Source organism: Sinocyclocheilus anshuiensis, unplaced genomic scaffold (genome assembly GCF_001515605.1).
Source record: "Sinocyclocheilus anshuiensis isolate Anshui unplaced genomic scaffold, SAMN03320099.WGS_v1.1 scaffold373, whole genome shotgun sequence".
Classification (NCBI taxonomy): domain Eukaryota; kingdom Metazoa; phylum Chordata; class Actinopteri; order Cypriniformes; family Cyprinidae; genus Sinocyclocheilus; species Sinocyclocheilus anshuiensis.
Window position 1 is genome coordinate 393,089 of NW_015537962.1, and position 26,870 is coordinate 419,958.

Genomic DNA, 26,870 nt, shown 5'->3' on the forward strand with positions numbered 1-26,870 from the left:
ATCCAGCTCCACCCATGAAGTAAAGAGTTGGAGGGGGTTGGGAAGAGAACAGGGTCTATGTTACATCTGTGTTTGCTTTCGGTTCTTCCTCTCATATGTTATCGCAAACCCCAATTGTTTACCAATCAAGAGTTTTGCGTGAAAAGAAACCATCCTTTTTTGTCAGATGAAAGAGATGCTTTACATGCATTCTCACTCAAGTTTTCTCATAAAGTCTGAGGATGGTTTGTGTTCAAGAGCATATCTCTTCAGCTAAAGTACCATCTTCTTATTGCATTTTACTACTTGCTTGTTCTTTGTTGTCTTTCCAGGGTTTTACAGCTTGAGGGGTTTTATTGAAACAATCTGCAGGCCATACCCAACCCTAACCAACAGTGACATTATTGTTTTACCGAGGATTTTTCTTTACACTGTTATGATGGCAGTGACTCTTAACTTATGTAATGTGGTAAATTAGCATGTGTCTCTTGGAGGACAGCATGGCTCTGGGCTTTCTCTTGGTCATTAAATAACTAAATAGTGCTCACCCGTGACCGCCTGTTACCCATACACTGGGGTATTGTGTGTTTTAATTAAAACTGTGCCATCCATGTTCTTTGTAATATCAGAATTCATCTCTTGTTCCCCTGATTGTGACCTGGATTTGTTCTTGTGGTTTGGAGATGACTCGAGATCCAAATGGTTCTTTTCGAAACTTAAGTCACATAAAATGTCATTGCATTAAGACACACAAAATGTCACATTTTGATAAATACTAATGCTTTTCTCCAAACTTTTTTTCTTCACGCCTTTCAGTCAACTGGTGTTTCTGTGTTTTTTAGTGGATCTATGAAGTCAATTCTCCTCAAGTTCACACAGGTGTCTTAGCAGACTAACCACAGGTGTAGAGAATCATGTTAAGTATGAACACTTTACACATTTAGACAATTTACTGTCTAAATACCTTTCATTTTAAACAGATTATCTATTATTTTATCATATAAACGCTAACAAGCTTATCTTTTTGTGAAATGTTTTGCTTTAAAACATGCTTTTGCTGTCTTTCTTTAAATGGCACTTTATTATTATTTTTATTATTATTTAATGCAATGACATTCAGATATGTTCAAGTGTGACTTAAGTGTCCAAAGTTGAAAAATGTGCACAATAATTTGCTCTGACATCTTACATTGAAAAATGTTAACTAAACAGAAATAGTTTTTCTTTATTTTTTTTTATTTTTTTATATAGATATACAATTTCATATCTATGCAATGATATTTCAGACATATTCAAGTGCAGGCTAAATGGAAGAAGTTCACTGAAAATAAAATTGTCATCATTTACCCACTCCACAGCCAAATTATATTTTTTCTTTATATTCAGACTGCTTTTTTTCCCCCCATGAAACAAAAGCACAAAGTGACCAGGGGCTGTAAATCTAATCTAAAATCTTATTCTTGTGTGTCTTGTTTTTTTCAAATATGGTACCTAATTTGATGTCATTCATTTTGATATCAATCAAGTTAATTAGTATCTGATTGCAATGTGTAAACTTTGTATATGCACAAATGTAAAAGATATTTAAGTACTTGACTTAAATGGTTTGTTCCCCTCAAAATTAATTTATGACTTCAGAAGACTTTAAAAAAAAACATGAGTTCCAGGGAAAATTTTATGATCTTTTTTTGTTGTTTTGGGAACTTGACAGCCCCGGTATGACAAAGAGCAGCTTCTGCAATTTGCTAAAATTGTCTTTTGTTTTCCACCGGTTTGGAACAAGATGAGGGTGAGCAAATGATGACGGAGTTTTTATTTTTGTGTGAGCTTTCCTCATTCAGGAAATTGTGGAAAGCATGGTCTATTCAATGTGAATTGGTCTAGTTGTTTGACCTCTTTTATTTGTGCATGCTAAAGCAAAACAGCTGTAAAACTCCACAGCTAAACTAACCCACATTTTTCTATTTAAAAAGCCCAACTCACTTTATTTAATGTTCGGCGGTCCTAACTTAAGTATGCCATGCCTTTAATGATTTGGTCCCGGAGACGAATGCAAGTCCAAAATGAATATCACAAACAAACTGCCTCGAAAAAAGTATAATATGCTTTCATGGCCACTTTAAAGGTCCCCTGAAATGCTTAGAAACACTGTTTTGTCACTGTTTTGGAGCACACTGCCTTATAGATAACCTTAAGACTAACATATTGATACTAACACCCAAAAAACTTTAATTTTGATTTCATGGGGACTTTAACATTCCCTCTAAAACGGACTCCTGGCAGCTGCAGCCATACAGTTCCCCAACCACAAGAACTCCACACAGGGGTTCCATCCTGGCAAAAACAGAGGAGTCTTTGATTGGGGAACGGTCAGCTCCCAGCCGTCTGTTTTAACAAGAAATAGGGAAATGAGGGGAGAAATGCGGTGAATAAGAAAACGAATGTCTGTTTGGGTACAGATTAATAGGACTCGAAGCTTCACAGCGAGCCAAGGGAAATACAACGTGCACCCAAAGCATTCCATTCAGATGAAACCCTAAAGACTTTGTTTGGGTCAAGCGCTTTTCAATCCGACCGAAGCTCTTAACCAGTAGCAGAACCAAAGGGAATTGCTTGAATTATGATTCCTTCCAAACAGGTTCCCAAAAAACCCCTATCTGCCTCTACTCATGCCATTGGTTGAACCAGAAGTTGATTTGACAGACCATTCAATCAAACACAGCAATGATTTGAAAGCACCACAGAGTCAAGTCAACCAACAAATGATTTGCGTAAAGGGATGTTTCACCCAAACATTTAAAACTGTCATAATTTACTCATCCTTGTATCGTGAAACATAAAAAAAGGATATTTTGTGAAATGTTAGTTCGTAAATGTTAATGGTGTTTTATCGATGTACACGCTGACATTATCGAGTATGCCACTCAAAAAAAACCCCCAACAAAAACACATCTTGAGAGTCCAAAAGCATTCACTGTCTGATGAAGCCTATTAAGGCCAGAGTATACTTCGGTTTTTACGTGTACGCAAGGGTCCGCAAACAGTGCAAGTGACGCAATTTCATCACCAGAATGGTAAGCGCACCATCTGATTTTTGTACATGTGATCCCTAAACCTCAAAAAGACCACTCTCAATTGGAAAACTGGCGACCTATAAGTCTCCTAAATAACGACTACAAAATATTAGCCATAGTCCTATGAAATTGACGAATGTCAATGGAGTTTTATGACAGACAGACTTATTTTAAACAATATTAGACTTGTTCTTGATATTTTAGATCACTCAGATTTGATCCCTGATGACAGTTTCCTGCATTTTCTTGATTTTTATAAAGCTTTTGATTCAATTGAATTCCCTTTTATTCTTAAGTCCTTGAATATTTTTGGTTGTGGCCCCAATTTTATTAATGCAATTCAAACTTTGTACAATAGTGCCAATGCTTCAATCAAATTACAACATGGTACTACTCATAGGTTTAAAATAGATAGAGGCATCAAGGCACATTCAAAAATAGGTATCTCTGTGGCAAATCGATCAATATTAATAAGCCAACTGGCTGACACAACTCTTTTTTTTGGAAAATAAAGATCAAGTTCCTTTAGTCTTAGACATAGTTATTTTTTTTTCTTCTGCTTCTGGTTTAAGTCTTAAAATCCATAAATGTTAACTTAAACGTATCTATAAAAGATTCTACTGATGTTAAAATTTGTGACATCCCAGTCAAACCCGAGATCAAATACCTGGGTATACTTATATGTAAATATCAGAAAAAGAGATCAAAGCTTAATTTTTAACCTCTTATTTTCTCTATCTGATGCAAATTAAACTCCTGCTTACAGCATGATCTGTCAATAGCAGGTAGAGTGTTGCTTTCTAAAGCAGATGGGTTATCTCAGGTTATCTATACTGCTATAGCACTGGATGTTTCTGTGGAAATTTATAAAACATTGGACAAAATTATAGTAGACTGTTTGGAATTCTAAAACTCACTTAATTAATAATAAAAAAAAAAAAAACGTTATGCTAGCTGATCGGGCTATGGGGGGTTTTGAGTTAGTGGATTTATCCACTCTTAATAATTCCTTTAAAGTTAAATGGATAAAGTCATTTTTAAACAACCCCGCATCCTTTTGGAACATTATTCCAAATCATATTTTTAGTTCAGTCGGAGGTGTACATTTTCTGTTGCACTGCAGCTTTGATATCTCTAAAATACCTTTAACTTTATCTAGCTTTCATAAACAGGCTTTAATAAGTTGGTCCCTTATATATAATTACAGTTTTTCTCCACATAGTTATTTTATTTGGAACAATACAAATATAACAAATATTAGGCTTTTTTTTCATAATTTGTTTGATAAAAATGTAGTTTATAAAAAGTCAGTCAACTTTTATATGCTCGTGGTGTCCTTTTCACGTATGAACATTGTTTATTTTGCTAATATATACAAATGTCACTGTCTGTTTAGGCTGAGGGAGATTTACATCAAAATAATGTTCTAATATGAAAAGTATGTATACTTGCTAAATATGCTGTTTTTGTTAAACCATTGAAGACTAAACATCAGGCACATCATATTAAGTGCTTCTTTCATCTGTTGCATGGATCTGTTTACTCATGACACACTGACCTAAACCATATGTAATTTCAGATGATGGAAAATGAAGACATACCAACAACTTTGGGTAGTTTTTGTCTCCTCAGAGGGATTCTGGGGAGTTTGGTGCTGATTCGACTGAATCCGCCGCAGAGGATTATTTTGGCCTTCTTGCTGTTGGTGGAGTTTTCCTGGTCAGGGCTGAAAGAGGAAGGGTGACGTTAGACCAACATTACACTGACTAGAAATGGATTGCATATTGTAGATGTGTGTTAGTGTAGCTCAATAGCCTTCTAGCATGAACGGCATCGAGATTGTAGATATGATGTTCAAATGAAGAAAGAATAGATGGATTAATTTGCCTCACGGGCAAACTGAGGAAATCTAGGCTCAGTTGGTCTTTACGTTCTGTAGTTTTCCAGCCATTTAGAAAAGGTGGAAAGTTTAAGAAAACAGCCGACTGTGATTTCTAGAACACGAGAGTCTTGAGTTTTCCCAACTGACCACTGGAGAACAGAGGAGGCTTTCACTTCAGCGAACTGTGAACAATTCTGATGACAGGCTTTGTTAAAAGATGATTTTTGCCAGGGGTGTAAGAGCAGAGTGAGTTTGAGGGAGACACAAAGGACACGTTCACACCGTCGATGCAGAATATGGCCCGTTTTACATCATGAAATACGGTTACATTCACACATAGTTTGTACAGTGTGAGCAGAACCACTCCAGATTAATTGTTTAAAGCTGTTATATTAATTATGACAAAACTTCAAAGAATCATTGAAGAAGCGTGACAAAAAAAAAAAAAGTATCATGGTTTCCACAAAAATATTAAGCCCCACAACTGTTTTCAACTTTGATAATACGAAATCAGCATATTAGAATGATTCCTGAAGGATCATGTGACTGAAGACTAGAGTAGTGATGCTGAAAATTCAGCTTTGCATGACAGGAATAAATTACATTTTGTAATATATTACAATAGAAAATATCTTATATTTATTTATCAAATAAATGCAGTAGGGGTGAGCATAAGACCTAAACTTTTGAACAGAAATGCGTTTGAGTTTAAACTAGTATTTCTGATTATTTAATTAGTAAAGGGATATATCTGACACTCTAAATACTTTACGTGCTTTGAGTGTTATTCAATTATAAAGTGTAGCATATAAGTTCTGCAAATAGTTCTGCCTCAAACTCACACTACTGGTTTAGCCCAATTTTGACATCAAACCACTCAAATAATGAAAGTGTCCTATTTACAAATGATTGGAATTCATTAACATACACGTTCACCTATCAAATCTGAGGTTTACAAAGCATCTGTGAATTCGGAGGAGTTGTGAAAGTCCAGTTTACATGCCAATTACTTATATGTGACCCTGGACCACAAAACCATTCATTTATACATCTGAAAGCTGAATAAAGAAGCTTTCCATTGATGTATGGTTTGTTAGGATAGGACAATATTTGGCTGAGATACAACTATTTGAAAATCTGGAATCTGAGGGTGCAAAAAAAATCAAAATATTGAGAAAATCGCCTTTAAAGTTGTCCATATTAAGTTCAAAGCAATGCATATTACTAATCAAAAATTCAGTTTTAATATATTTACAGTAGGAAATTTACAAAATATCTTCATGGAACATGATCTTTACTTAATATCCTAATGATTTTTGGCATAAAAGAAAAATCAATAATTTTGACCCATACAGTGTATTTTTGGCTATTGCTACAAATATACCCCAGCGACTTGAGACTGGTTTTGTGATCCAGGGTCACATATTTGTGAAAGTTTAATGAAAGAGGCCTTATGTTTAAACTCTTCCTAAAATCTAAATGACCATCTAATAGTTGTCTTTGCGTATTAAACTGTAATTGGAGAAAGTATTCCAACCTTTAGCTTTTAATTCAGAAGGTTGGGACTTAGTAAGAACTGGATTGAGAAATTTACTTGCGGTTGTCTTTGTTGCTACAGAGGAAGCAGCAGCACAGCAGAGAGAGAAGAACCACCAGCGTGAGACAGAAGTTGAGTAAAGTTTGCAATTTACCACAAAACTCACGTGTATTCAGTTGTTTCATTTAACACGACCTTTTTCAGGAGAGATGGAGGCCGTTCAGTGAAAATATGGCTGTACAAAAGTTAACCAATTCCGTTAATGCAAAAAGCAGTTTCTTTTGCCTACGCGACAGATCTTATGGATTTTTAAAGAGAAATAAACCCTTTTAGTCTTTTTAAGATGGTGATACTGATTGACTACACAATGACACAACTGACCAATCAGCATCAAGCCTTCCAAAGAGCCGTATAATAATTTCAGATATTTTCTAATCGATACTAAGAATAATTTCATGTTGCATCATTGCAAACGTTGTTTCACATTAAACAGCTTTTACATTTCCTTAAATTTTGCCTACTAAAGAACATTGTACAGAAATGAACCAAAATGTCCTTGCAATTACCACACCAGTTCAGGAGTTTAAGAGCTAGCAGTTGTGTCCTGTGATATGCAGGACTTCTGCCAGTGGCTTCTTTGCATCTGTTGCCAACAGGCATTATCACTGGAGCATAAAATGTGGCCATTTGGCTCTTGCGTTCATAAACAAAGACAATGTTGGGATGCTTAATTTGGCACTGGTGAGAATGAAGAATTTCAGCTGTTGGACTCACTGTATTTTTTGTCTGGATTGTCCAAGGCCAGTTATTAGCCAAATAATACATACTGAAATAATTACTGGCCTTGGATAATCCAGACAAAAAATATGGTGCATCCAACATGTGTAATCTTTATATTTAAGCAACTTCAAAGTCCAAAAGTGAAACTTAAAGTAAACCCAGATCCAGACCCATCCAGCAGGCCATAAACTATGTACGTAACACAGTTTATCAGAGGCATTTGTTTATTTAAAATGCATTTTAAATCTGTGTGCCAATTGTACTTTTGGAACAATTTTAAAGGAATACTTCACCCAAAAATTAAAAAAAAAAAAAAAAATATTCAATAAATGTATTCAACAACAGGTCATCCAAGATTTGAAAGAGTTTGTTTTTTCATCAGAACAGGGTTGGAGAAATTTACCATCTCATCACTTGCTCACCAATGGATCCTCTGCAGTGAATGGGTGCCGTCAGAATGAGAGTCCAAACAGCTGATAAAAACATCACAATAATCCACAAGTAATCCACATGACTCCAGTCCATCAATTAACATCTTTTGAAGCGAAAAGCTCTGTGCTGGTAAGAAACGAATCCATGATTAAGGCATTTTAACTTTAAATCATCGCTTCTGGCCAAAATACGAGTCCATAATCCATAATAATGCTTCCTCCACGAAAAAGTCCATCCCCTTTTGTCCTCACATCACAATCCACCGACATATTTGTTTAGAACTGTTTAGGACGGTTTTCACTTGTAAACGGTGCTTGATCTCTGCATAATTCTCTCCTGATTCAGACGAGATTACTTTTTCACTGAAGAAAACAATATTATGGATAGAGGCTTAAAGTTAAAAAAAACGTCTTGATGGATTTGTTTCTTACAAACATGCAGCTTTTCATTTCACAAGATGTTAATTGATGGACTAGAGTTCACTTTTTATCAGCTGTTTGGACTCATTCTGACGGCACCCATTCACAGCAGAGGATCCACTGGTGTGCAAGTCATGTAATGCTAAATTTCTTTAAATCTTTCCAGTGAAGAAACAAACTTATCTACATTTTGGATGGCCTGAGGGTGACTACATTTTCAGCAAAAGTTCATTTTTGAGTAAACAGAAATATTATTTTCAGCTGAACCCAAATATTCCTTTCATAATATTTCTTGTGCAAATATTTGCTACTCGAAAGCCAACTGAAAACAGTTAAAGCATAATAACTGATGACAACTTATTTGACTCTCTGATTTGTGCTCTAGATTCTGTCACAAGTGTGGAGCTCAGTCCGGGTGTAGTGTGGGGTATGGGCACATGAAAGCACAGCTGCATTCAAGGAAGGCCTCATTGAGGTCGGCCACGATGACATCATTACTGCTTTCACTCAGGTCCCTGTGAAACCTCTGCTGACCCACACCTTTTCTCATTACTGTCTCTCTCTCTCTCTCTCTCTCGCTCTCTTCCTGTAGTATTTCTCTCAGCTGTGTGAAACAACCTCGTCTCTCACTAACTCGATGAGCAGGCAGGAAAAGAGCCAAAAAACACAGCCGTAAAACTCCACTCTGGAAACACCATCAGGGCCGCCATGTTAAACTGCTGCTGTCTACGGCAGTGACCTACATAGTGAGGACTATGCAGGCATGTTACCAATAGCAACTGTGTTTTTATTTGCCTGCACAGCAAGTTTCTCATAGATTTTTGAAGGAAAACATATGATTTTTTACCTCATTCCTTAATCCAGGAATGACCTTAATCCAGTAATATTGAAGATTATGGTGCAATAAAATTAATTAACTTTATAAATACACTTCTCAAATGAAGAGTAGTGAGTAATGACTTGAATTTGGGGTCTCACGCAAAGCAATCAAATGGATTTGACGACTTTGCATAAAGCAAACGAATCATATGTATTGGCAGAAAAACATGTGTTTTTTATCAGCATCCTAGCTACCGATTTTATGTTCTGTGAACGTTTTTATTAGGTTATGAAAATGTTATTTTCCTTGTTTATTCAGATGTTTTGGAAAACAGCGTGTTTTTGTTAAAATATATTAACATTGATAAAATAAGATAACCAGACTTGTTTTCAGAGAATATATCTTGGACAGAAATTTATTTTTCTTACCCCATTGGCAAATATTTAGTATTGTTTTAAGCATAAACCTAACAAACTTTTGCTTAACATGACAACAACTACTTGTCAATGGGGTAAGAAAAATATGGAAACACTTTACTTAAAGCCTTTATAAATAATGTATTATCAAAACAATTGTTTTACTCCTTGTAATGCACCTTATAATGTATTATATGATCTCATGAATAATTGTATCCACATTTAACATTATAAGACTCATCTATTCATTGCTATATCTTTAGAAAGTATAATGCATTAAAACATGACAAACAAACCTTCAAATATTATAATACATTTTACCTTTGGTTACAATTATTTATGAAAAGATATAATGCAATACAATGTACATTATGAATACCTTATACTTAAATGCATTATATATAAAGGTTTTAAGTGCCAAAAATACATTTAATTATTCATTTAAATATATTCTCGAATTCTCTGAAAACAAGCCTTCTTGTAAAGAATTATTTATTTTAAGGATGTTTGGATGCTTTAATGGAAAGCAAAACAACATTAATGGTTAAGAAAATGATTTTTTAAAAAGACTTTAATGGTATTTTTTTTTCGTCCTGTTTGGAACTTCTCCTTTCCTTATCCTTTTTTGCGCACCATTGACGAAAACTGTTTAGCCTGGAAAAATCAAGGTGGCTGTAATACAATGCATATTGCGTATAATGATCATGACGTGATGTCATGCTGCATTTGCTGTATTTAAAATCATCTCGTTCCACTTTTAGTAACCGATGTCCTCACAAATCCGTCGTGAGTCAAAAGGTTGAATCTTGAGTTGACCTTGGCGTCAACTGGGCAGCTATTTTCCCCCCTCCCCTTTACGTAATGGAAAATGTGACTGATGTTGGACCCCACAAGTATGTCTCAACACTATTGGAGTTCTGCTGAGTCGCCATAGCAAATGAAATAACAGAAAGCTCGAGAAGTTACATTTGCTTTTCCCAAAGAGAGGTAGGAAGGGTTTCTTACATAGGTTGCAGGCCCCTGACACTGGGTTGCAGTTCTTGTCATGACAGGAACAGGTCTGGGCACAGTTCACTCCGAACTGACCAAACTCACAGGTCAGGTTGCAGCTAAAATGAAGAGAAATACAAAGAGCACATACAAAACAGTGATGAAAAGAATCAGTATAAGCACTGTGTACACAGCAACAGGAGTTTCCAGTGAAAATGGAACAAGGCAGTTACAGGCAATTATGTTGATATTGGAAATGCAAGAACAGGGAAGAGGAATTTAGCATTTGCAATGAATGAAACAAGAACAGATTTTCTCTTTTAAAGAAAAGAAGTAAAAATGAATTCTGTTTTAATGTGTTCTCTGATCTTGTCTTTCAGATCTTCGATCAAGTGATGTTTCATCAACCGAAGATAAAGGTGTGATATGATTCATGTGCATTGTGTGGTCCGTATTAGAATAATTTCCAATAGTCTTTAATGTTTAGTGACTGGTCTCACTTGACAGATAGGTTAAAGATAGGTTTGATCAAGTGAAATAAAGTTACTGAAGGAACAATTTGCAGTTCAGAATGCAGATATTACAAGGATGTCATCACTGGCCATTTTAGATTTGAAGGCTGAATATTCTAACGTTTGTTTATTTCATTTTTCAAAAGTTTGAGGTCAGTAGGATTTTTATTTAAATGTACTTAATACTAATTTGATAGTAAAGACAGTTAATTTTTTTTTTTTTTTATGTATTAAGAAATAAACAGAAATCTGAATCTATAAAGATGTCTATTTCAAATAAATGCTGTTTTTTAACTTTCTATTCATCAAAGAGTCCTGAAAAAAAATCTATCAAGGTTTCCACAAAAATATTACATTATAACATTGATAATAATAAGTAATAAATGTTTCTTAAGCAGCAAATCAGCATTTTAGAATGATTTCTGAAAGGATCGTGTGACTTGAAAATTCAGGTTTGCCATTACAGGAATGTTTTTAAATAAAAATAAAAAGTTTAAAACCAACCCCCCAAAAAATAAAAATAAAATAAAAATTATTTAATACTGAAATTATCTTCTGTACAAAGTTTAAGTGAAATCTGAACATTTAAGTGATTCAGACTCATCAATATTAATAAGTCTTGCAATCGTAATTATTAGTGCTGTCAAATGATTAATCGCGATAAATAGCATCCAAAATAAAAGTTTTTGTTTACATAATATATGAGTGTGTACTGTTTTATTTATAATGTATATATAAATATAAACACATGCATGTATATATTTAAGAACAAATATGAAATATAATAATATAAATATATAGATGTATATACATGTAAATATTTTCAAAATATATACTGTATGTGTATTTATATATACATAATAAATAATCAATGTACACATACATATATTATATAAACAAAAACTTTTATTTTGGATGCGATTAATCGCGATTAATCGTTTGACAGCACTAGTAATTATACCCAACAGAGTATCAAAAATGCTTTCCTTCTGTTATAAGGGCAAAGATATGCTTTTCCTCACAAAACATACACTTATGTGTTTATGTGATACTCCCCTGAGTATCACCATGTCTTTCTGCGATGGACATGTTTAGTGTCTCGATTTACAAAGAATCAATGCATATTTAACCATTTTTGGTGTCCTATTTAGCAAGGTTTGCTCTTCTTTAAACCATTTAGCATGAGTCTTTGGGTTTTTCTGTGATTCATTGGTCAATGAAAACAGGCCTAGATATCAAGATGACCTACATTTGTGCATGACTCAGATGTGACTTACTATGTCCCATAGAAGCCAGGGTCACAGAGACACTCTCCTGTGGCAAAATGGCAGTCTCCATTAAAACAATGGCTGCAGTCTTTTTCACAGTTTTCTCCATAGGTGCCGTTAGGACAGCGCACCTCACAGCTGAATACAGAGAGAGAGATGCAAAGAGAAAGAGGTAGAGGTTATGCAATTGGTCAATTCAAAGACTATTTCAGTTTTCATCAAAATAATCTCCAAAAAAATACTTAAGGAGCAACATATAAAAGTTTCAGAGGTGAATTCACTAAAACTTTGTACACTTCCACTTTTGGGAATGATATTTCATAGCAAAAACATATATTTCATAGTTTTATTTACTAATCACGTGCAATTTAGTTTAATCAAGCTGGTTTACAGCACCATTATAATTCTCTTAATTGCAAATATTTGTATTATAGATTGTGCTTCGTTCATAAAAATCAGCAATATTTGCTGGTTAACATTTTATTTATTTATTTTTTATTTCATTTATTAACATTTACACTACATTCAAATGATTTTTTTTATTTAAATGTTATTAATACTTTTATTCAGCAAGGATGCGATTAAATTAATCAAAAGTGACAGTAAAGACAACTGTTTCAAATACATTTCTAACTATTTTCAACATTGATAATAATAAGAAATGTTTCTTGAGCAGCAAATGATGTGACACTAAAGACTGGAGTAATGATGCTGAAAATGCAGATAGTGTATGTAAATAAACAGCTCTGTCAGTAGCATAATTCCTTTTTTAGTGAATTCCCCCCTCACTTCTCAACTTTGTAACGGTTAGCTACAGTTGCTGAAAATCTGTACCGATCTCCAATCCAGCCGGGATTGCAGTGGGAGCACTTCCCGTTGATGCGGTTGCAGTAATGACCGTCTTTGCACGGCGGACACTGATCCTTACAGTTCTCTCCGAAGTAACCCTCTGCACACAGCTGATCACATTTTGTCCCATTCCAGCCGCTCTCACACGTTTCACAGTGACCCTCCGTCACCTTACAGGGCTGCTGGCCTTTACAGTGGCCACACCTGGATCAACAGAAACAAGAAAAGACCGGATGGTTCAGGTACAGTCAAAACCAGAATACAATAAAGATGGTTTTCTTACTCCAGTAGGAATATCTAAACATTCTTATATCAAGGTACAAATAAAAGTACCATAAGATATTAAGTCTTTTTTTTTTTCAAATCAAAGTGAGTTTGTGTTTAAAACAAGAACAAATATCTGCCAACGAGGTCAAAAAATTTTACTTGATTCAAAAGGAAAACTATATTAGTTTTCTTACCCCATTGGAAGTATTTTTTTTTAAACTCACTTAATTTTGATATATTATTCAGAAAATATCTGGATGTATTGATTGAAGGATTTTTAGACATTTGTATTGTCTCTACAATTAATCCAAAATGCCGCTGCAAGATTAATCTTTAATGAGCCGAAAAGAACGCATGTCACACCGCTGTTCATCAATTTGCACTGGCTACCAGTAGCTGCTCGCATTAAATTCAAGGCATTAATGTTTGCCTACAAAACCACCACTGGCTCTGCACCCCTTTACCTAAATTCATGACTTCAGAGTTATGTGCCCTCTAGAAGCTTGCGTTCTGCAAGTGAACGACACATTATTGTGCCATCTCAAAGAGGCACAAAATCACATTCACTGACTTTTCCATTAACTGTTCCCTCCTGGTGGAATAACCTACCCAACTCAATCCGAGCAGCTGAGTCCTTAGCCATCTTCAAGAAACGACTAAAAACACATCTGTTCCATCTTTATTTGACCCTCTAACTCTAGCACTTTCTATTCTATTTAATTCTACTTTATCTACATTTATCTTCTTTTTTTATTTAAAACTCTAGCTTTCTATTTTTTTATTCTATCTATTTGTTTTTCTTTGTGTGTGTGTGTGTGTGTGTATAATATATATATATATATATATATATTGCAAAACTAACAAAAATACTTTTTTTTTTTTGCAATGATGTTGTGGCAATACAATTAAACAGAACACCAATATTCTGTACACAGATTTTTTAAAAACTGTTTTGCAAATTATATAGTGAAATATGCTGATTTGATGCTTTTATTATTGGTGCTCAATTATGAATAATTGTTCTTCATATTATCAAAATTGAGTTTTTGCTGCATTTTGTGGTAACTCTAATATTTTATTTTCAGGATTCTTTGATGAATAGATGCTAGAAAGTTTAAAACAACAGCATTTGTTTGAAATATAAATATTTTAATATTATAAATACCGTACTGTGACTTTTGATCAATTTGATGCACGTCTACTGAAAAAAACGAATTAAATAATTAATTAATTAATTAATAGTTAATTAAAAAAAAAATCGTACTTGCCCCTTTTGTATGATAGTACATCACAATTTCCACAAAAAAATATTAAGCAGCAAAACTTTTTTCAACATTGATAATAATACAAAATGTTTCTTGTGGAGTAAATCAGCATATTAGAATGATTTCTGAAAGATCATGTGACACTGAAGACTGGAGTAATGCTGCTGAAAATTCAGCTTTGCATCATAAAAATAAATTACATTTAATAAAATATTTCAAAATAGAAAATAGTTTTTTTAAATTGTAATAATATTTCAAAGTATTACATTTTACAGTTTTTTTTTAATTAAATAAATGCAGCCATATTAAGTATAAGGGACTCTTGTACTGTATATAACTTTTTCCTCACCTGTTTCTGCAGTTCTGTCCATAGAAGCCAGCTGGACACGGCTCCCGGCATAGCTTTCCTCTGTATCCGGGTTTACAGGTACATGATCCATCCACAGGGTTACACTTCCCGTTTGTGCACTGACAGTGCCGTTCACAGCGCTGACCCCAGAGCCTCTCCCTGCACTGACATCGGCCCGAAAACTGCTCACAAGGCGAGTTGTTACACACACACGGAGCGCCACAGTTACGGCCGAACCAGCCAGGGTTGCAGATGCACCGGCCCGTGTTCTGGTCGCACACCGAGTTTATGCTGCAGTAGCAGTTGTTGTTGCACTGCGGCCCCCAGTAACCGGCATGGCAGGTGCATTTGCCCGTCTCCTGGTCACATTTCCCTTTCTGACAGTTGCAGGGCTTCTCGCAGTTCTCACCCCAGCGGTTTGGGTAGCACGTGCACTTCCCGGTCACATCGTCGCATTTACCGTTAGGGTGACACGTGCACATGCCCTTGCAGTCTGGACCCCAGAACTGAGCGGGACACTCTAGAAGAGTCAAAAAAAAAGCACAGGTTGTAGTTTACAGTGTTAAAAGGTAAAGAAACATGTTTACTGTGCAACTGGGAAGCTGAAAGCATATCAGACAATATTTTATGTTGATTATAAAACTAAAATTGGTCAGTTAAATAAGTTCTTTCACCATAGCATAAAGTGTTTATTTTGTAAACACAATTCGACAACACTTTCTATGAAGCCCATTTTTATAACACATGATACGGGTATTCTTAAGGCATTATAATGAACGCATAATGCATTATTAAAAAACCATTTCATCTCATAAATAATCATAATTATAATAGATTATAAAACTCAACTTTTATGATTATTTATAACACGCAATAAACACCATGTTAAATCCACTTAATTTACAATGGATTATACGTCTCATATCTTGACATTATTTATTTAAGATCTGTATAGAGTATTTTACTGAGATTACAATACATATAGTTCAAATCAAATGTGCCATATTACACATTCATCTGATCAGATATCTGATCTTATGGCTGTTTTAAGAAAAAATATTATTTTTATTATTATTGTTGTTATTATTTATAAGTGATCTTTGTCTGCTTTAAGTAAAGTAACAAGTTAACAATGGCAAGATATGAGACTTATAATATATTATAACTATGGGAAATATAATCCATTGTAAGTTAAGTGGATGCATTGTGTTCATTGTGTGTTATAAATCATCATAATCTTAAAAGCTATAACCACAAATAAGTAAATATTGTAATGCATGATTACTCATGAGATGATAAAACAAGTTTTTTTTATAATACATTATTATGCTTTCATTATAATGCCTTAAGAATACTCTTATAATGTATTATAAATATGGGCTTCATAGAAAGTGTTACCTAAAAGGCTGCTTATAAGCATGATACACTGTATATAATATAATACCATTCAAAAGTTTGGGGTTGGTAATGATTTTTAAACATTTTATAAAGAAGTCTCTTCTGCTCACCAAAGCTGCTTTTATGTGATCAAATTAATACAGTAAAAACAGTAATAATATTACAATTTAAATTAACTTTTTTTTTTTTACTTTTTTTAAATTAATTTTAATATATTTTAAAATGTAATTTATTCCTGTGATGAAAAGCTGAATTTTCAGCATTACTCCAGTCTATAGTGTCACATGATCCTTCAGAGATCATTCTAATATACTGATTTGCTGCACAAGAAAAGTTTCTTATTATTATCAATGTTGAAAACGGTTGTGCTGGTTAATATTTGGGCATTGTAATACATTTTTTTTTTAGGATTCTTTGATGAATAGAAAGTTCAAAAGAACAGCATTTATTTGAAATAGAAATCTTTTGTAACATTAAAATATCTTTACTGTCTCTTTTGATCAATTTAATCTTAATGCATCCCTGCTGAATAAAAGTATGAAAAAAACGTTACTGACCCCAAACTTTTGAATGGGAGTGAATTGAAATAAATATTAATTTGTGTTTTTCCCTATTCACGTGGTATTGGTTTTGTCATTAGAAATGAAAAGTCATTTTAGAAGTGAAGGAACTTTATGAAAGATTATGATATTTCTTCTTTAGGAAAAGAGACATATTTAAAGTATCAATTGGGTCAATTTTTGAGTTGCTAATGTTAACAGCGTTTTATTTTTTTCTCACAGTTTTCTTATTTTGAAGTACATGCCTTTAAAAGAAGAATTTGGAGAGGGACATAATGAAGGATTTGACTGTTTTTATAAATAGCCTTTTGTTTTGATCATAACATTGGAACATTATGATTTGCTATTGCAAGTCATATTCTTAAGAGCAACTTATTGGACAAAAATATGGATATAGTGTTTTAGGCCACTAACCTGAAAAATGAAAGAGTGTAAATTTTAAATGCATATATCTGCAAAATATTTTTTGAGCATATTAGCATATTGATGACATTAAAGCTAACTGACGTGGAGTAGAAGGCAAAAATTAGTTTTTAATGATTAAAATTAGCTTGAACTCACTTGTGTCACAACTTGCCCCAAAATATCCGTGACGACAGCGGCATTCGTTTGGTCGGACACACACCTCGTTCTCATTACAAGTGAAGTTACCTTCGCAGAGCGCTGAGGGGAGAAGGACATAATCAAGATATAAATCAAGTGACACTCAGGAAGTGATCTAACATACAGGAAATGACACTTACGTGTTAAACACTCTTCGCCTTGCTGCGCCCATCCGCTGCAACACGTAAGCCCTGGTGACCTGATGATAAGATGCAAAATCAAGGTCAAGGTAAGTGCACTGGCTTATTAGTTAAGGAATATTCAATCTTTATTGCATTAAACTGCTATCTGAAAGGACAGCGGATCATTAAACATTTGCGTCAGAATATTTTGCAAATGCCCTGACCAAAGTTTCATCTGTCCGTGAAAGATTTAAGCATGTGGCTCTTGAGGAATATTGCAAATGTCTGGATGCCATCTGTAGCTCCTCCGGAGCTTCACAAGCGCAGATGTTTCAGATAGCAAACATATACTGACTCGCATCCAGTCACACAAACACAAGCGTAAGCATTCATTCCATTCTCCACTCTCTCAGCAGCACTAACTTTGTTGCATCGTCAGATAAGTGACTGGATCCAAAATAAGGCCTGATTTGATTAGTAATGCAAATATCCTTCATTAGACCAGTAATTTAGTCCAATAAACAGTCTGGACTTCATATTAATAGATACGTAAAAAAGCTTTGAAACAGCTTTTCAGAATATTAAATTGAGCTTGTTTAAATCCAAAATATAAAATGTCTGTATTTATTTACTTAAAAAGAAGAAAAAAAATCTCATTTGCAGTTCTTCATGCACCAATTCTGAATACATTTTCAGTGATTAATGACTTAAATTTGGTTCACTTTCCTCACATGAAGCTATCTTACGGCTTCAGAAGAATTGAAATATAGTGCATGAGTCATTATGCATCTCCTTTGTGTTCCACAGAAGAAAGTAAGTCATATGGGTTTGGAACGACATGAGCGTGAGTAAATGATGACAGAAGTTTCATTTTTTTTTGCATGAATTACTCTTAATCCATCACATATGATCCCGGCGGAATTTTGCATGTGTGTGCGGTGGATGTTTTATTCAAAGCATCTCACAACAGGCCTGCTGCAGCAACTTGCATGCCTTTCTTTGAAAGAAAATGATGGGGGGAAGAAAGAGGAATGGGTTCAGGACACAATTAGGGCCTGAATTGAACCCATGTCTCCCATATGAGCACCACAGCACAATGTATCTGAAGGTTTCAACATGTTTGTAGACTAATATAATACCATTTAAAGGTTTGGGTCAGTTTTTTTTTTTTAAAGAAATTAATACTTTTATTCAGCAAAGATACATCAAATTGATCAAAAGTGACAGTAAAAACATCTACAATGCCGCAAAAGATGTCTATTTCAAACAAATGCTGTTCTTTTGGACTTTTGACAATTGTATTATGTACAATAATGTACCATTCAAACGTTTGGGTTCAGTAAGATTTTAATTTGATTATTATTTTATTTTAAAGAAATTAAAGCTTCTATTTGGCAAGGAAAGCATTAAATTGATTAAAAGTGTCAGTAAAGAAATGTAAATATAATGCTGCTGTTTTGAACTTTCTATTCATCAAAGAATCCTGAAAAAAATGTATCAGTTTTTTCAATTTTTTTTAATCAAACACTGTTTTCAACATTGATAATTATAATGAATCTTGAGCAGCAAATCAGCATATTAGAATGATTTCTGAAAGGCAAGCAATGGCTGCAAAAAATTCAGCTTTTCATCACAGTAATAAATTATATTTTAAAATATACTCAAATAGAAAACAGTAATTTTAAATTGTAATAATATTTCACAATTTTTACAGCATTTTTGATCAAATAAATGCAGCCTTGGTGAATGTAAGATACATTTTCAAAAACATACAAAAAAAACATACTTTTGTATTGCAGTGTATATCAAGCGATTTAATGGAAAACATGTGTAAGAGCAGTTTCATTTAAAGACTCTCTAACATTCCATGCATGAAAAACAAAATGATCTTCCTACTTTTCTTTAAACCTTTCAAATTATCCCCGCTATCTCTACTTCAAGTGGCTTCCCCTTAAAATGTAATACTCTCTAAGTGCTCCTTGGATATAAGACACATGCCGCCCCTCATATTCCTCCACATGTGACCCCAGAGAAGCCTTGTCCACACTTTGGCTTCCTCTGAAGCGTGGGGGCCGCTCTCTGCCTTCAGTCAGAGTTTGTTTAGCCTTTGTGTGCGTGTCTTAGCCAGATGATCTACACCACAGCCCTGACTTCTCTGCTCTGTGTCAAACCCAACATACACACCACAGCCAGAACGTGAAGCTATGACTGTGGATGAAAGCTTAAACGAATGGAAATTGAGCATCAGTCAACAGCTTGAGGGCAAAACCTGATTCAGCAACAATAATGTTCTGCGTGGAAATTCTGAGCAATTTTGTAAAACGAACATGAACTTCCTGTCAACGTCTGTGGTTGGTGAGAATCTCGGTTTGTGAGAATACACACTAGATCGCATCTGGTGTGTGATATTGATTTTTTACAACAGTTCAATAAACAAGAAGTTAATTAAGAGACTTGCGCTTTAGACACCATATTTCCTGTTTTTGCGCTATTTCGACAACAAAAAATAACTCCAAACAAAACCACAGCGCTGTTTTGCGTCTCTGAGCAACATGACGCCGTTTTGTTCCTGAATGAATCAATCGTTTAAATGATTCGGTTCAATCGTATTGACTCACTTATTAACAGTGACTTGCTGCCACCTACTGGCAGCTTTAATTTCACATTCAGAGTATCTTTTATTATTTAAATAATTTCAAATATCAGTATTCAAAAGATAATGGACACTTTTAGAAAAAAAAAGTCTTTATAAAGGTCAAAATGCCCATAAAATGTAAAAATCAGTTAAAACTTATTGGAAAAGATTTATTTCTATCAGTGTGAACTGACCACTGCACAGAATATGAAGAATATCAAGTCAGCTGTCCACGGCAGTCCTTAAGATGCCAGCACAATATCGTCTAATTATCGTTATCGATAAAATCCCAGAAAATATCGAGATATAATTTTTTGTTAATATCGCACACCCCTACAGTGAACATGTTGGGGCAAGTGACAGACTGGTATGTCGGCCAGGCCAATTCATTGACCATTTAGAGATTATCACCAGATTCACCATGCTCAATTCAAAGTATTATTGTAAATATTGTGTTAAATAAATACCCATTCAATTTCAGCGATTCTACCATTAAAAGTATAGTTCAAAAGTTGGGGGTAAGTACTTTTTTAAACTAATACTTTTATTCAGCAAAGATGAATTAAATTAATCAAAAGTGACAGAAAAGTCATTTATAATGTCACAGAATATTTCCAATTTTCAAAAAACTGCTGTCCTTTTGAACTTTTCATTCATCAAAGAATCCTGAATGCCAGTTTCCGACACAATAATAAGCAGCACAACTGTTTTCAATATTGATAATAATAAGACATGTTTCTTGAGCAGCAAATCATTATATGTGACCCTGGACCACAAAACCAGTCTTAAGTCGCTGGGGTATATTTTTAGCAATAGCCAAAAATACATTGTATGGGTCAAAATTAATGATTTTGAATTTATGCCAAAAATCATTAGGATATTAAGTAAAGATCATGTTCCATGAATCCTTTCAGATGATGCATAAATCTCAATTTCTAAAAATTGACCCTTATGACTGGTTTTGTGGTGCAGGGTCACATATTAGAATGATTTCTGAAGGATCATGTGACACTGAAGACTGGACTTATAATGCTGAAAATTCATCGTTGACATAACATGAATAAATTACAGTTGAAAATATATTAAGACAGAAACAGTTAAACAGTAAATTGTAAAAATACTTCACAGTATTACTGTTTTTACTGTATTTTTGATCAAATAGACGCACCCTTGGTGAGCATAAGAGACTACTTTTAAAAATGAGCTCAAACTTCTGAAAGGTAGTGTATAGTATGGAAGTATGGTGATTATTTCTTTGCACTACTCTCAGTCCTGGATCACTTGATGGAAAAGAGTAGCTTTGACATTTTGATAACTCCTTTTATGTAGTTTGAAGCAGATGATCTGCGGAAGGTTTGATTGAGAAAAAATAAATGTCAACCTTAATTATAAAAGGTGTAAACATAATTTTTTGGATGCATGAGAACAGGCTCAAAAATTCCCCCAGTTTGAAATTCACTGTGGAAATGCCTCTGATAACCGTTACATAAATCATCGTCCATCCTGCTCGGCATTGGCCATTAAAATAGTCAATCGTTAAATTGTGAAGGTCTGTGCAATTTGTAAATGTTTTGATTGGTTATTTAATAGATTTATTTGGACATCAACATTGATCAAGACTCTGATGAGCCTTCTACATCCATTCTTAAAGGGACAGTTCACCCAAAAATGAAAGTTTTGTTGTCATTTACTCATCCTCATATTGTTCCAAACCTGTATGAATTTCCACCTCCTGTTGAACAGAAGAATGTTGATAAACAAACAGTTACTGGTAGCCATTGATTTCCATAGTATGAATCCAATGGATACCAGTAACTAATTTCACATTCTTCTTCTTCTTCTTCTTCAAAAAATCTTCTTTTGTGTTCAGCAGGTGAAAGAAACTCATAGAGGTTTGGAGGGTGAGTAAATGATGACCGAATTTTCATTTTGGGATGAACTCTCCCTTTAATGAAATGTAGGTCATAGATACAGTATGTTGTGGCTAGATGTCGAACCCTCAGTGACCTCTGTGATTAGGTTAGGGAAGAGTTTACAATCTGTAGCGACTGTGCAACTGTACAGGTCATTTTATTTTATGTTTCAAACTCTGAAATAATGAGTGGAGTACAGTAAACTGAAATATTATTACAAGATCTTTGATATAGAATGAGGCTTATTGTTTTTGTCCTTTAAGCGAATATAAAACATTTGCATGTGCTTTAAAAAGTATTTTAATGCCAATTAACGTAGGCTTTTATACAATATCTAAACTGTGCCACGACTGTGCTTGAATATTTGGTGTCGCCCCCTATCCCTCAATGTGTGTCAGTGAACCAGATGTGAAACAGGATGACTGACACACATCAGATTCAAATCACTATTTGGAACAACATCACAAACAACTTTAGTAGAGTTTTAAAAGTCACTAATCACTTATTTCTGTACACTTTCGTGTATATATTATGATTTATTACTTTATAACAATCAGAAATAAGAAAAATAACAAACAACTTGGCCTTATCTTTAACTTTAAAAATAAAGATTAATGTAAAAGATCTGTGATTGTTTTACTTTAACTCTTAATTTAATATACTACTACATGTTCACAACTGTTTTCTTGAAGCTCACAGAAATAGTGTTTAATTGCCATTAATTAGGCTACTGCTGCATTTAATAAACGTTGATTTAATAACTTTTGATTTCCATACCTATTCACATTGTACTGGCCTTTGTACTTGCTTAATATCGTGCATTTCGTCTACCATACGATCAGAAGACATTAATGCTTTCTTTTATTTCCTTTACCCCCTAGAAGTTATTCATCCGACTTACCCTGGAACTTTGCACACGTTCCTACCCTTTGGATTGAGTTCTTGACTGAAAACAGGGCACAAGCATAGAAGCAAAAGCAGTAAAACCGCTAATTTTAGATCCATGGTAGAAGAAACAGCATCTCTCCATGCGCCTCTTCTGCTCAGCATTCCTTTTCTTTACAATCTCTAGAAGTTCAGACGGGTTATTCTGTATCTCCTAAATCGACTTAAATCGGTTGGAAGTTAATTTATCCGCATAAATCGTTTATCCGCTCTCTTTCAGACTCCAAGGGCTGAGGCAGAGAAGAGAAAAGAGGAGGAGAGGGCGCACAGAAGTTATAAAGCCAAGCTGTTATTCCCTCCGTCCAGCCCCAGTTCCTGAGGAGAATTTATGCCTTTATTATGCGCTCCAAACACTGGTGGATGTAACTGGTGCATTGCTGGACACTTCTGACACCCTAGCTGATATCCCCAGTTTTCCGCTATTATTTCCAAAAATGCAGATTTTCAGAGAGGATATGCTGCTTCAGAATGCGTCAAGAAAAAAAAGTTCTGCAAAACTTTATGCGCGTCCATTTTGAAAAACAAAAGGAACTTTAAAACGGGTCGTGCTCTCTTTTCAGAAGGGAAATTCCTAATTGGTGATATCCTATCGCCGGCTCTTACTCTTGGGAATTCGGTGCGCCTGCTCTCTTTGGCGTGCAGCGGTTTCCTAAATTCTGACCGAAACCACCCGAGCAGCTCCTCATCGAGTGGGTGTGACTATAGTAGGCCTATATGCTTAGGTCTTAACCGTGGACCCATCCAGCCCCCCTTACTAACCCCGTCAACATGCTTACTAACCCCGCGCAAACGCATTCACGCTGCCATGTCATTAATGCGCACAAGTTTACCTATGTAATAGACTTTTGTTGTTTTATGTAATATAATAATTACAACCTACCCATAATTATAACCACTAAAAGAGAAATATTGGCATTTTAGAAGTAAATAAACAAATACACGTGAATAGATAAATAGATTAGGCCTACACTCTAAAAAATGCTGGGTTAAATACAACCCAGTGCTGGGTAAAATAGGGACAAACCCAGCAATTGGGTTGTTTTGACCCAGCCGTTGGGTTAAATGTTTAACTTCTGGGTAGTAACCCCACCGCTGGGTTTGTCCCTATTTTACCCAGCACTGGGTTGTATTTAACCCAGCATTTTTTAGAGTGTAGTCTTTGCTACCTGACTTTCCAATATAGACCTATAAATACTATGGGTTATAAGCCTAATATGGGTTGAAGTCACACAGTACAAATATTTTTACATAGAAGATTTTTATTTAAAAGCAGCCATGCTGTCTTCCTTTCTTTTCTTTCTTTTTTTTTTTTTTGAAGCAGATGGGTTGGTGTTTAACGTGTTTCATATTGTTGTGGACATTTTCACAAATAGCAAAATACGTGCATTTTTCGTAGTTATCTTGAATTTACATTGGTCCATTCCCTTTACAGATTCTTCCTCTCATTTATGAGGCATTTTAAATATATTTTTTGTAAATTATAGTACAGATCACGGACCTACAGTTTTGCGGTTTGAATAAGTGAACTCATTTTTTTAAATTATTTTGTTTATGAATAACTTTTGGACATCTCCAGATGTTTTGTCAGCTTAGGTAAGTAGTTTATTCTCAGTATTGTAAAAGTGAATTACTTTAACAATGCAACGGCTCCCCCCTCTGTTTATGTAACGAACGTCACAAACACAACTGCAAGAGCAGAACTAAACGACAAGAGAGTAACAGCAAAACAAAATGGCCCGGCCCGGCCACCTCGGCCACTGTGCCCCCTCACCTCTGGTGCCGTCTCCGTAGTGGGCGCCCTGATTTTAGTCGGTGAGGCAAGGTACTGCCCTGGGAAGGTCTTCCAGGCTGTTAAATACACAGATTAAAAGCGAAATGTTTTCATTTCGGTTCGTTCTTAGCAAAAAAAATAATAATGTTTTCGTTCAGGTTATGCAGAGCGAAATAAGAACAGTGCTGCATTTAGAAATAATTCGTATTAACTTTGCTATTATTCTTGAATTTTCAAACTGGTAACACTTTGCACTTTGCAGTTTCGAATTATGCCTTTACTGTATGACCAAAAATTACGACCTACAATCCCTGCCGGTACGAGACTCGAACCCACAACCTTTGGCAACTCATGTGGCATTATCCCAGATGATTGACAGTATTGGCATCTTGTCAGGAAGAAGTCACGTGGTTAGTGTGTAGCGTTACTGTAGAGTCAAGATTAATGGCAAGGGCAGAATGAACCTCAGACATGTGCAAGTATGTTTGACCTTTAGAAAGCCTTTACAGACGCAAGAGATCCCACATCCAGATGTCCAGAACACTTAATCATAACTTTTAAATGGTAGGCTATCTAACAATTTATATATTTATTATAGTACAGACTAACGTACATTGCAGACTAACTTTGCATAAAAAAAATGTAAAGAGTTTGCACACCATTTAATAGTTTGAATAGCTTTATTTTTTTTATTTTGAAATAAATTAATACTTTTATTCAGCAAGGATGCATTAATTTGGTCAAATGTGACAGAAATATTTTGTTATGATGTAGAAGTCTTTTCTATTTCAAAATAAATAAGAAATGTTTATTGAGCACCAAAATCAGCATGTTAGAATGATTTCTGAAGGATCATGTAACATAAAATTAAACATGACCATCACAGCAACACATTAAAATATACATTTTAACCTATGTTTTATATAGAATTTAAACTATATTTTGAAGTATATTAAAATGGAAAACAAAATTCTACACAGTTTGTGTATGGGTATAATTATAATGCTAAAAAAAGTTAATTAATTTAAAGCATCAATTGACCTGTTTTGTGGACAATTGTGTCCTGTTTTAATAACAAATCACAAAGGCCATCCATAATGTGGACGTACTGAACTCAAATGCCATATTTCCATGTTATCCTCTATATACAGTGGCCCCAAACTCTAAGGCACCTAAACCACACTTAAAAATGTATGCATGTCATTGCATTAAATAACAAGTGGCATTTTTAGGCAAAACAATTAACAAGCACAATAAATCATTCATAATTTCATATGTGTTGAGTGCTTATACCTAAAAGAATATGCATGCTTTGACAAGACTATTTCTGTCTCCTACAGATAATGGACCTCAGCAGAAAGTTGTTGGGACAGAAGATGTTTGAGCAGTTTATGAAGAGGACGTTCTACGGTCAGTTTGTGGCAGGGGGGGACCATCAGTCCATCAGGCCTGTAGTGCAGAAGAACCAAGCGTATGGAGTGGGAGCTGTGCTGGATTATAGCATAGAAGAAGATCTCTCACAGGAAGAGGCTGAGAGGAAAGAGATGGGGTAAGTGCTCTCTTCTGCTCCCTCCATCCACAAACTACCGTGTTTAAGCTGCTTCAATTGATTTATAGGTACCAAGGTGACTGGTAAGATTTGTGAGCAACTTAACATAATACAATGTCTATCGTCTAGATACGAGAATGTTACTCAAGACATTCAGCTTAAGATTTATTTTATGATAGATAGATAGATAGATAGATATATTATTTTATTCATCAAGGATGCATTAATTTGGTCAAAAGTGACAAAACTCTTTTTTAACAATGTATTTATATTTATATTTATATTTCAAATGCAGTTCTTTTGTCCTTGCTATTCATCAAAGAAATAATACATTTTCCTTGAGCATCAAATCAGCATTTTAGGCTGATTTCTGAAGAATCATGTGACAGAAAATTAAATTTTGCCACCATAGGAATAAATTACATTTTAAAATATAAATTTTAAATATATATATTTTTCTTAAAATAGAAAACAGTTATAAATATTTCACAATATTTCTAAATATTCAATTTTTTAAATATTTCACAATATTAAA

At 34.4% G+C, this 26,870-nt stretch overlaps 1 protein-coding gene and 1 pseudogene across 1 annotated transcript in view; one reads left to right on the forward strand and one right to left on the reverse strand.

The window, feature by feature from the left end:
- LOC107667270 (scavenger receptor class F member 2-like) overlaps positions 1-23,075 on the reverse strand; it is a 37,144-nt gene extending 14,069 nt beyond the window's left edge. Inside the window, 9 exon segments of the mRNA XM_016458905.1 lie at positions 4,655-4,752; positions 6,530-6,667; positions 10,365-10,448; positions 12,119-12,247; positions 12,944-13,162; positions 14,840-15,359; positions 17,359-17,460; positions 17,541-17,599; positions 22,972-23,075. Of these exon segments, the coding sequence (XP_016314391.1) occupies positions 4,655-4,752; positions 6,530-6,667; positions 10,365-10,448; positions 12,119-12,247; positions 12,944-13,162; positions 14,840-15,359; positions 17,359-17,460; positions 17,541-17,599; positions 22,972-23,075 (1,453 nt within the window).
- Positions 23,076-25,244: 2,169 nt separating this feature from the next.
- LOC107667515 (proline dehydrogenase 1, mitochondrial-like) overlaps positions 25,245-26,870 on the forward strand; it is a 25,068-nt pseudogene continuing 23,442 nt past the window's right edge.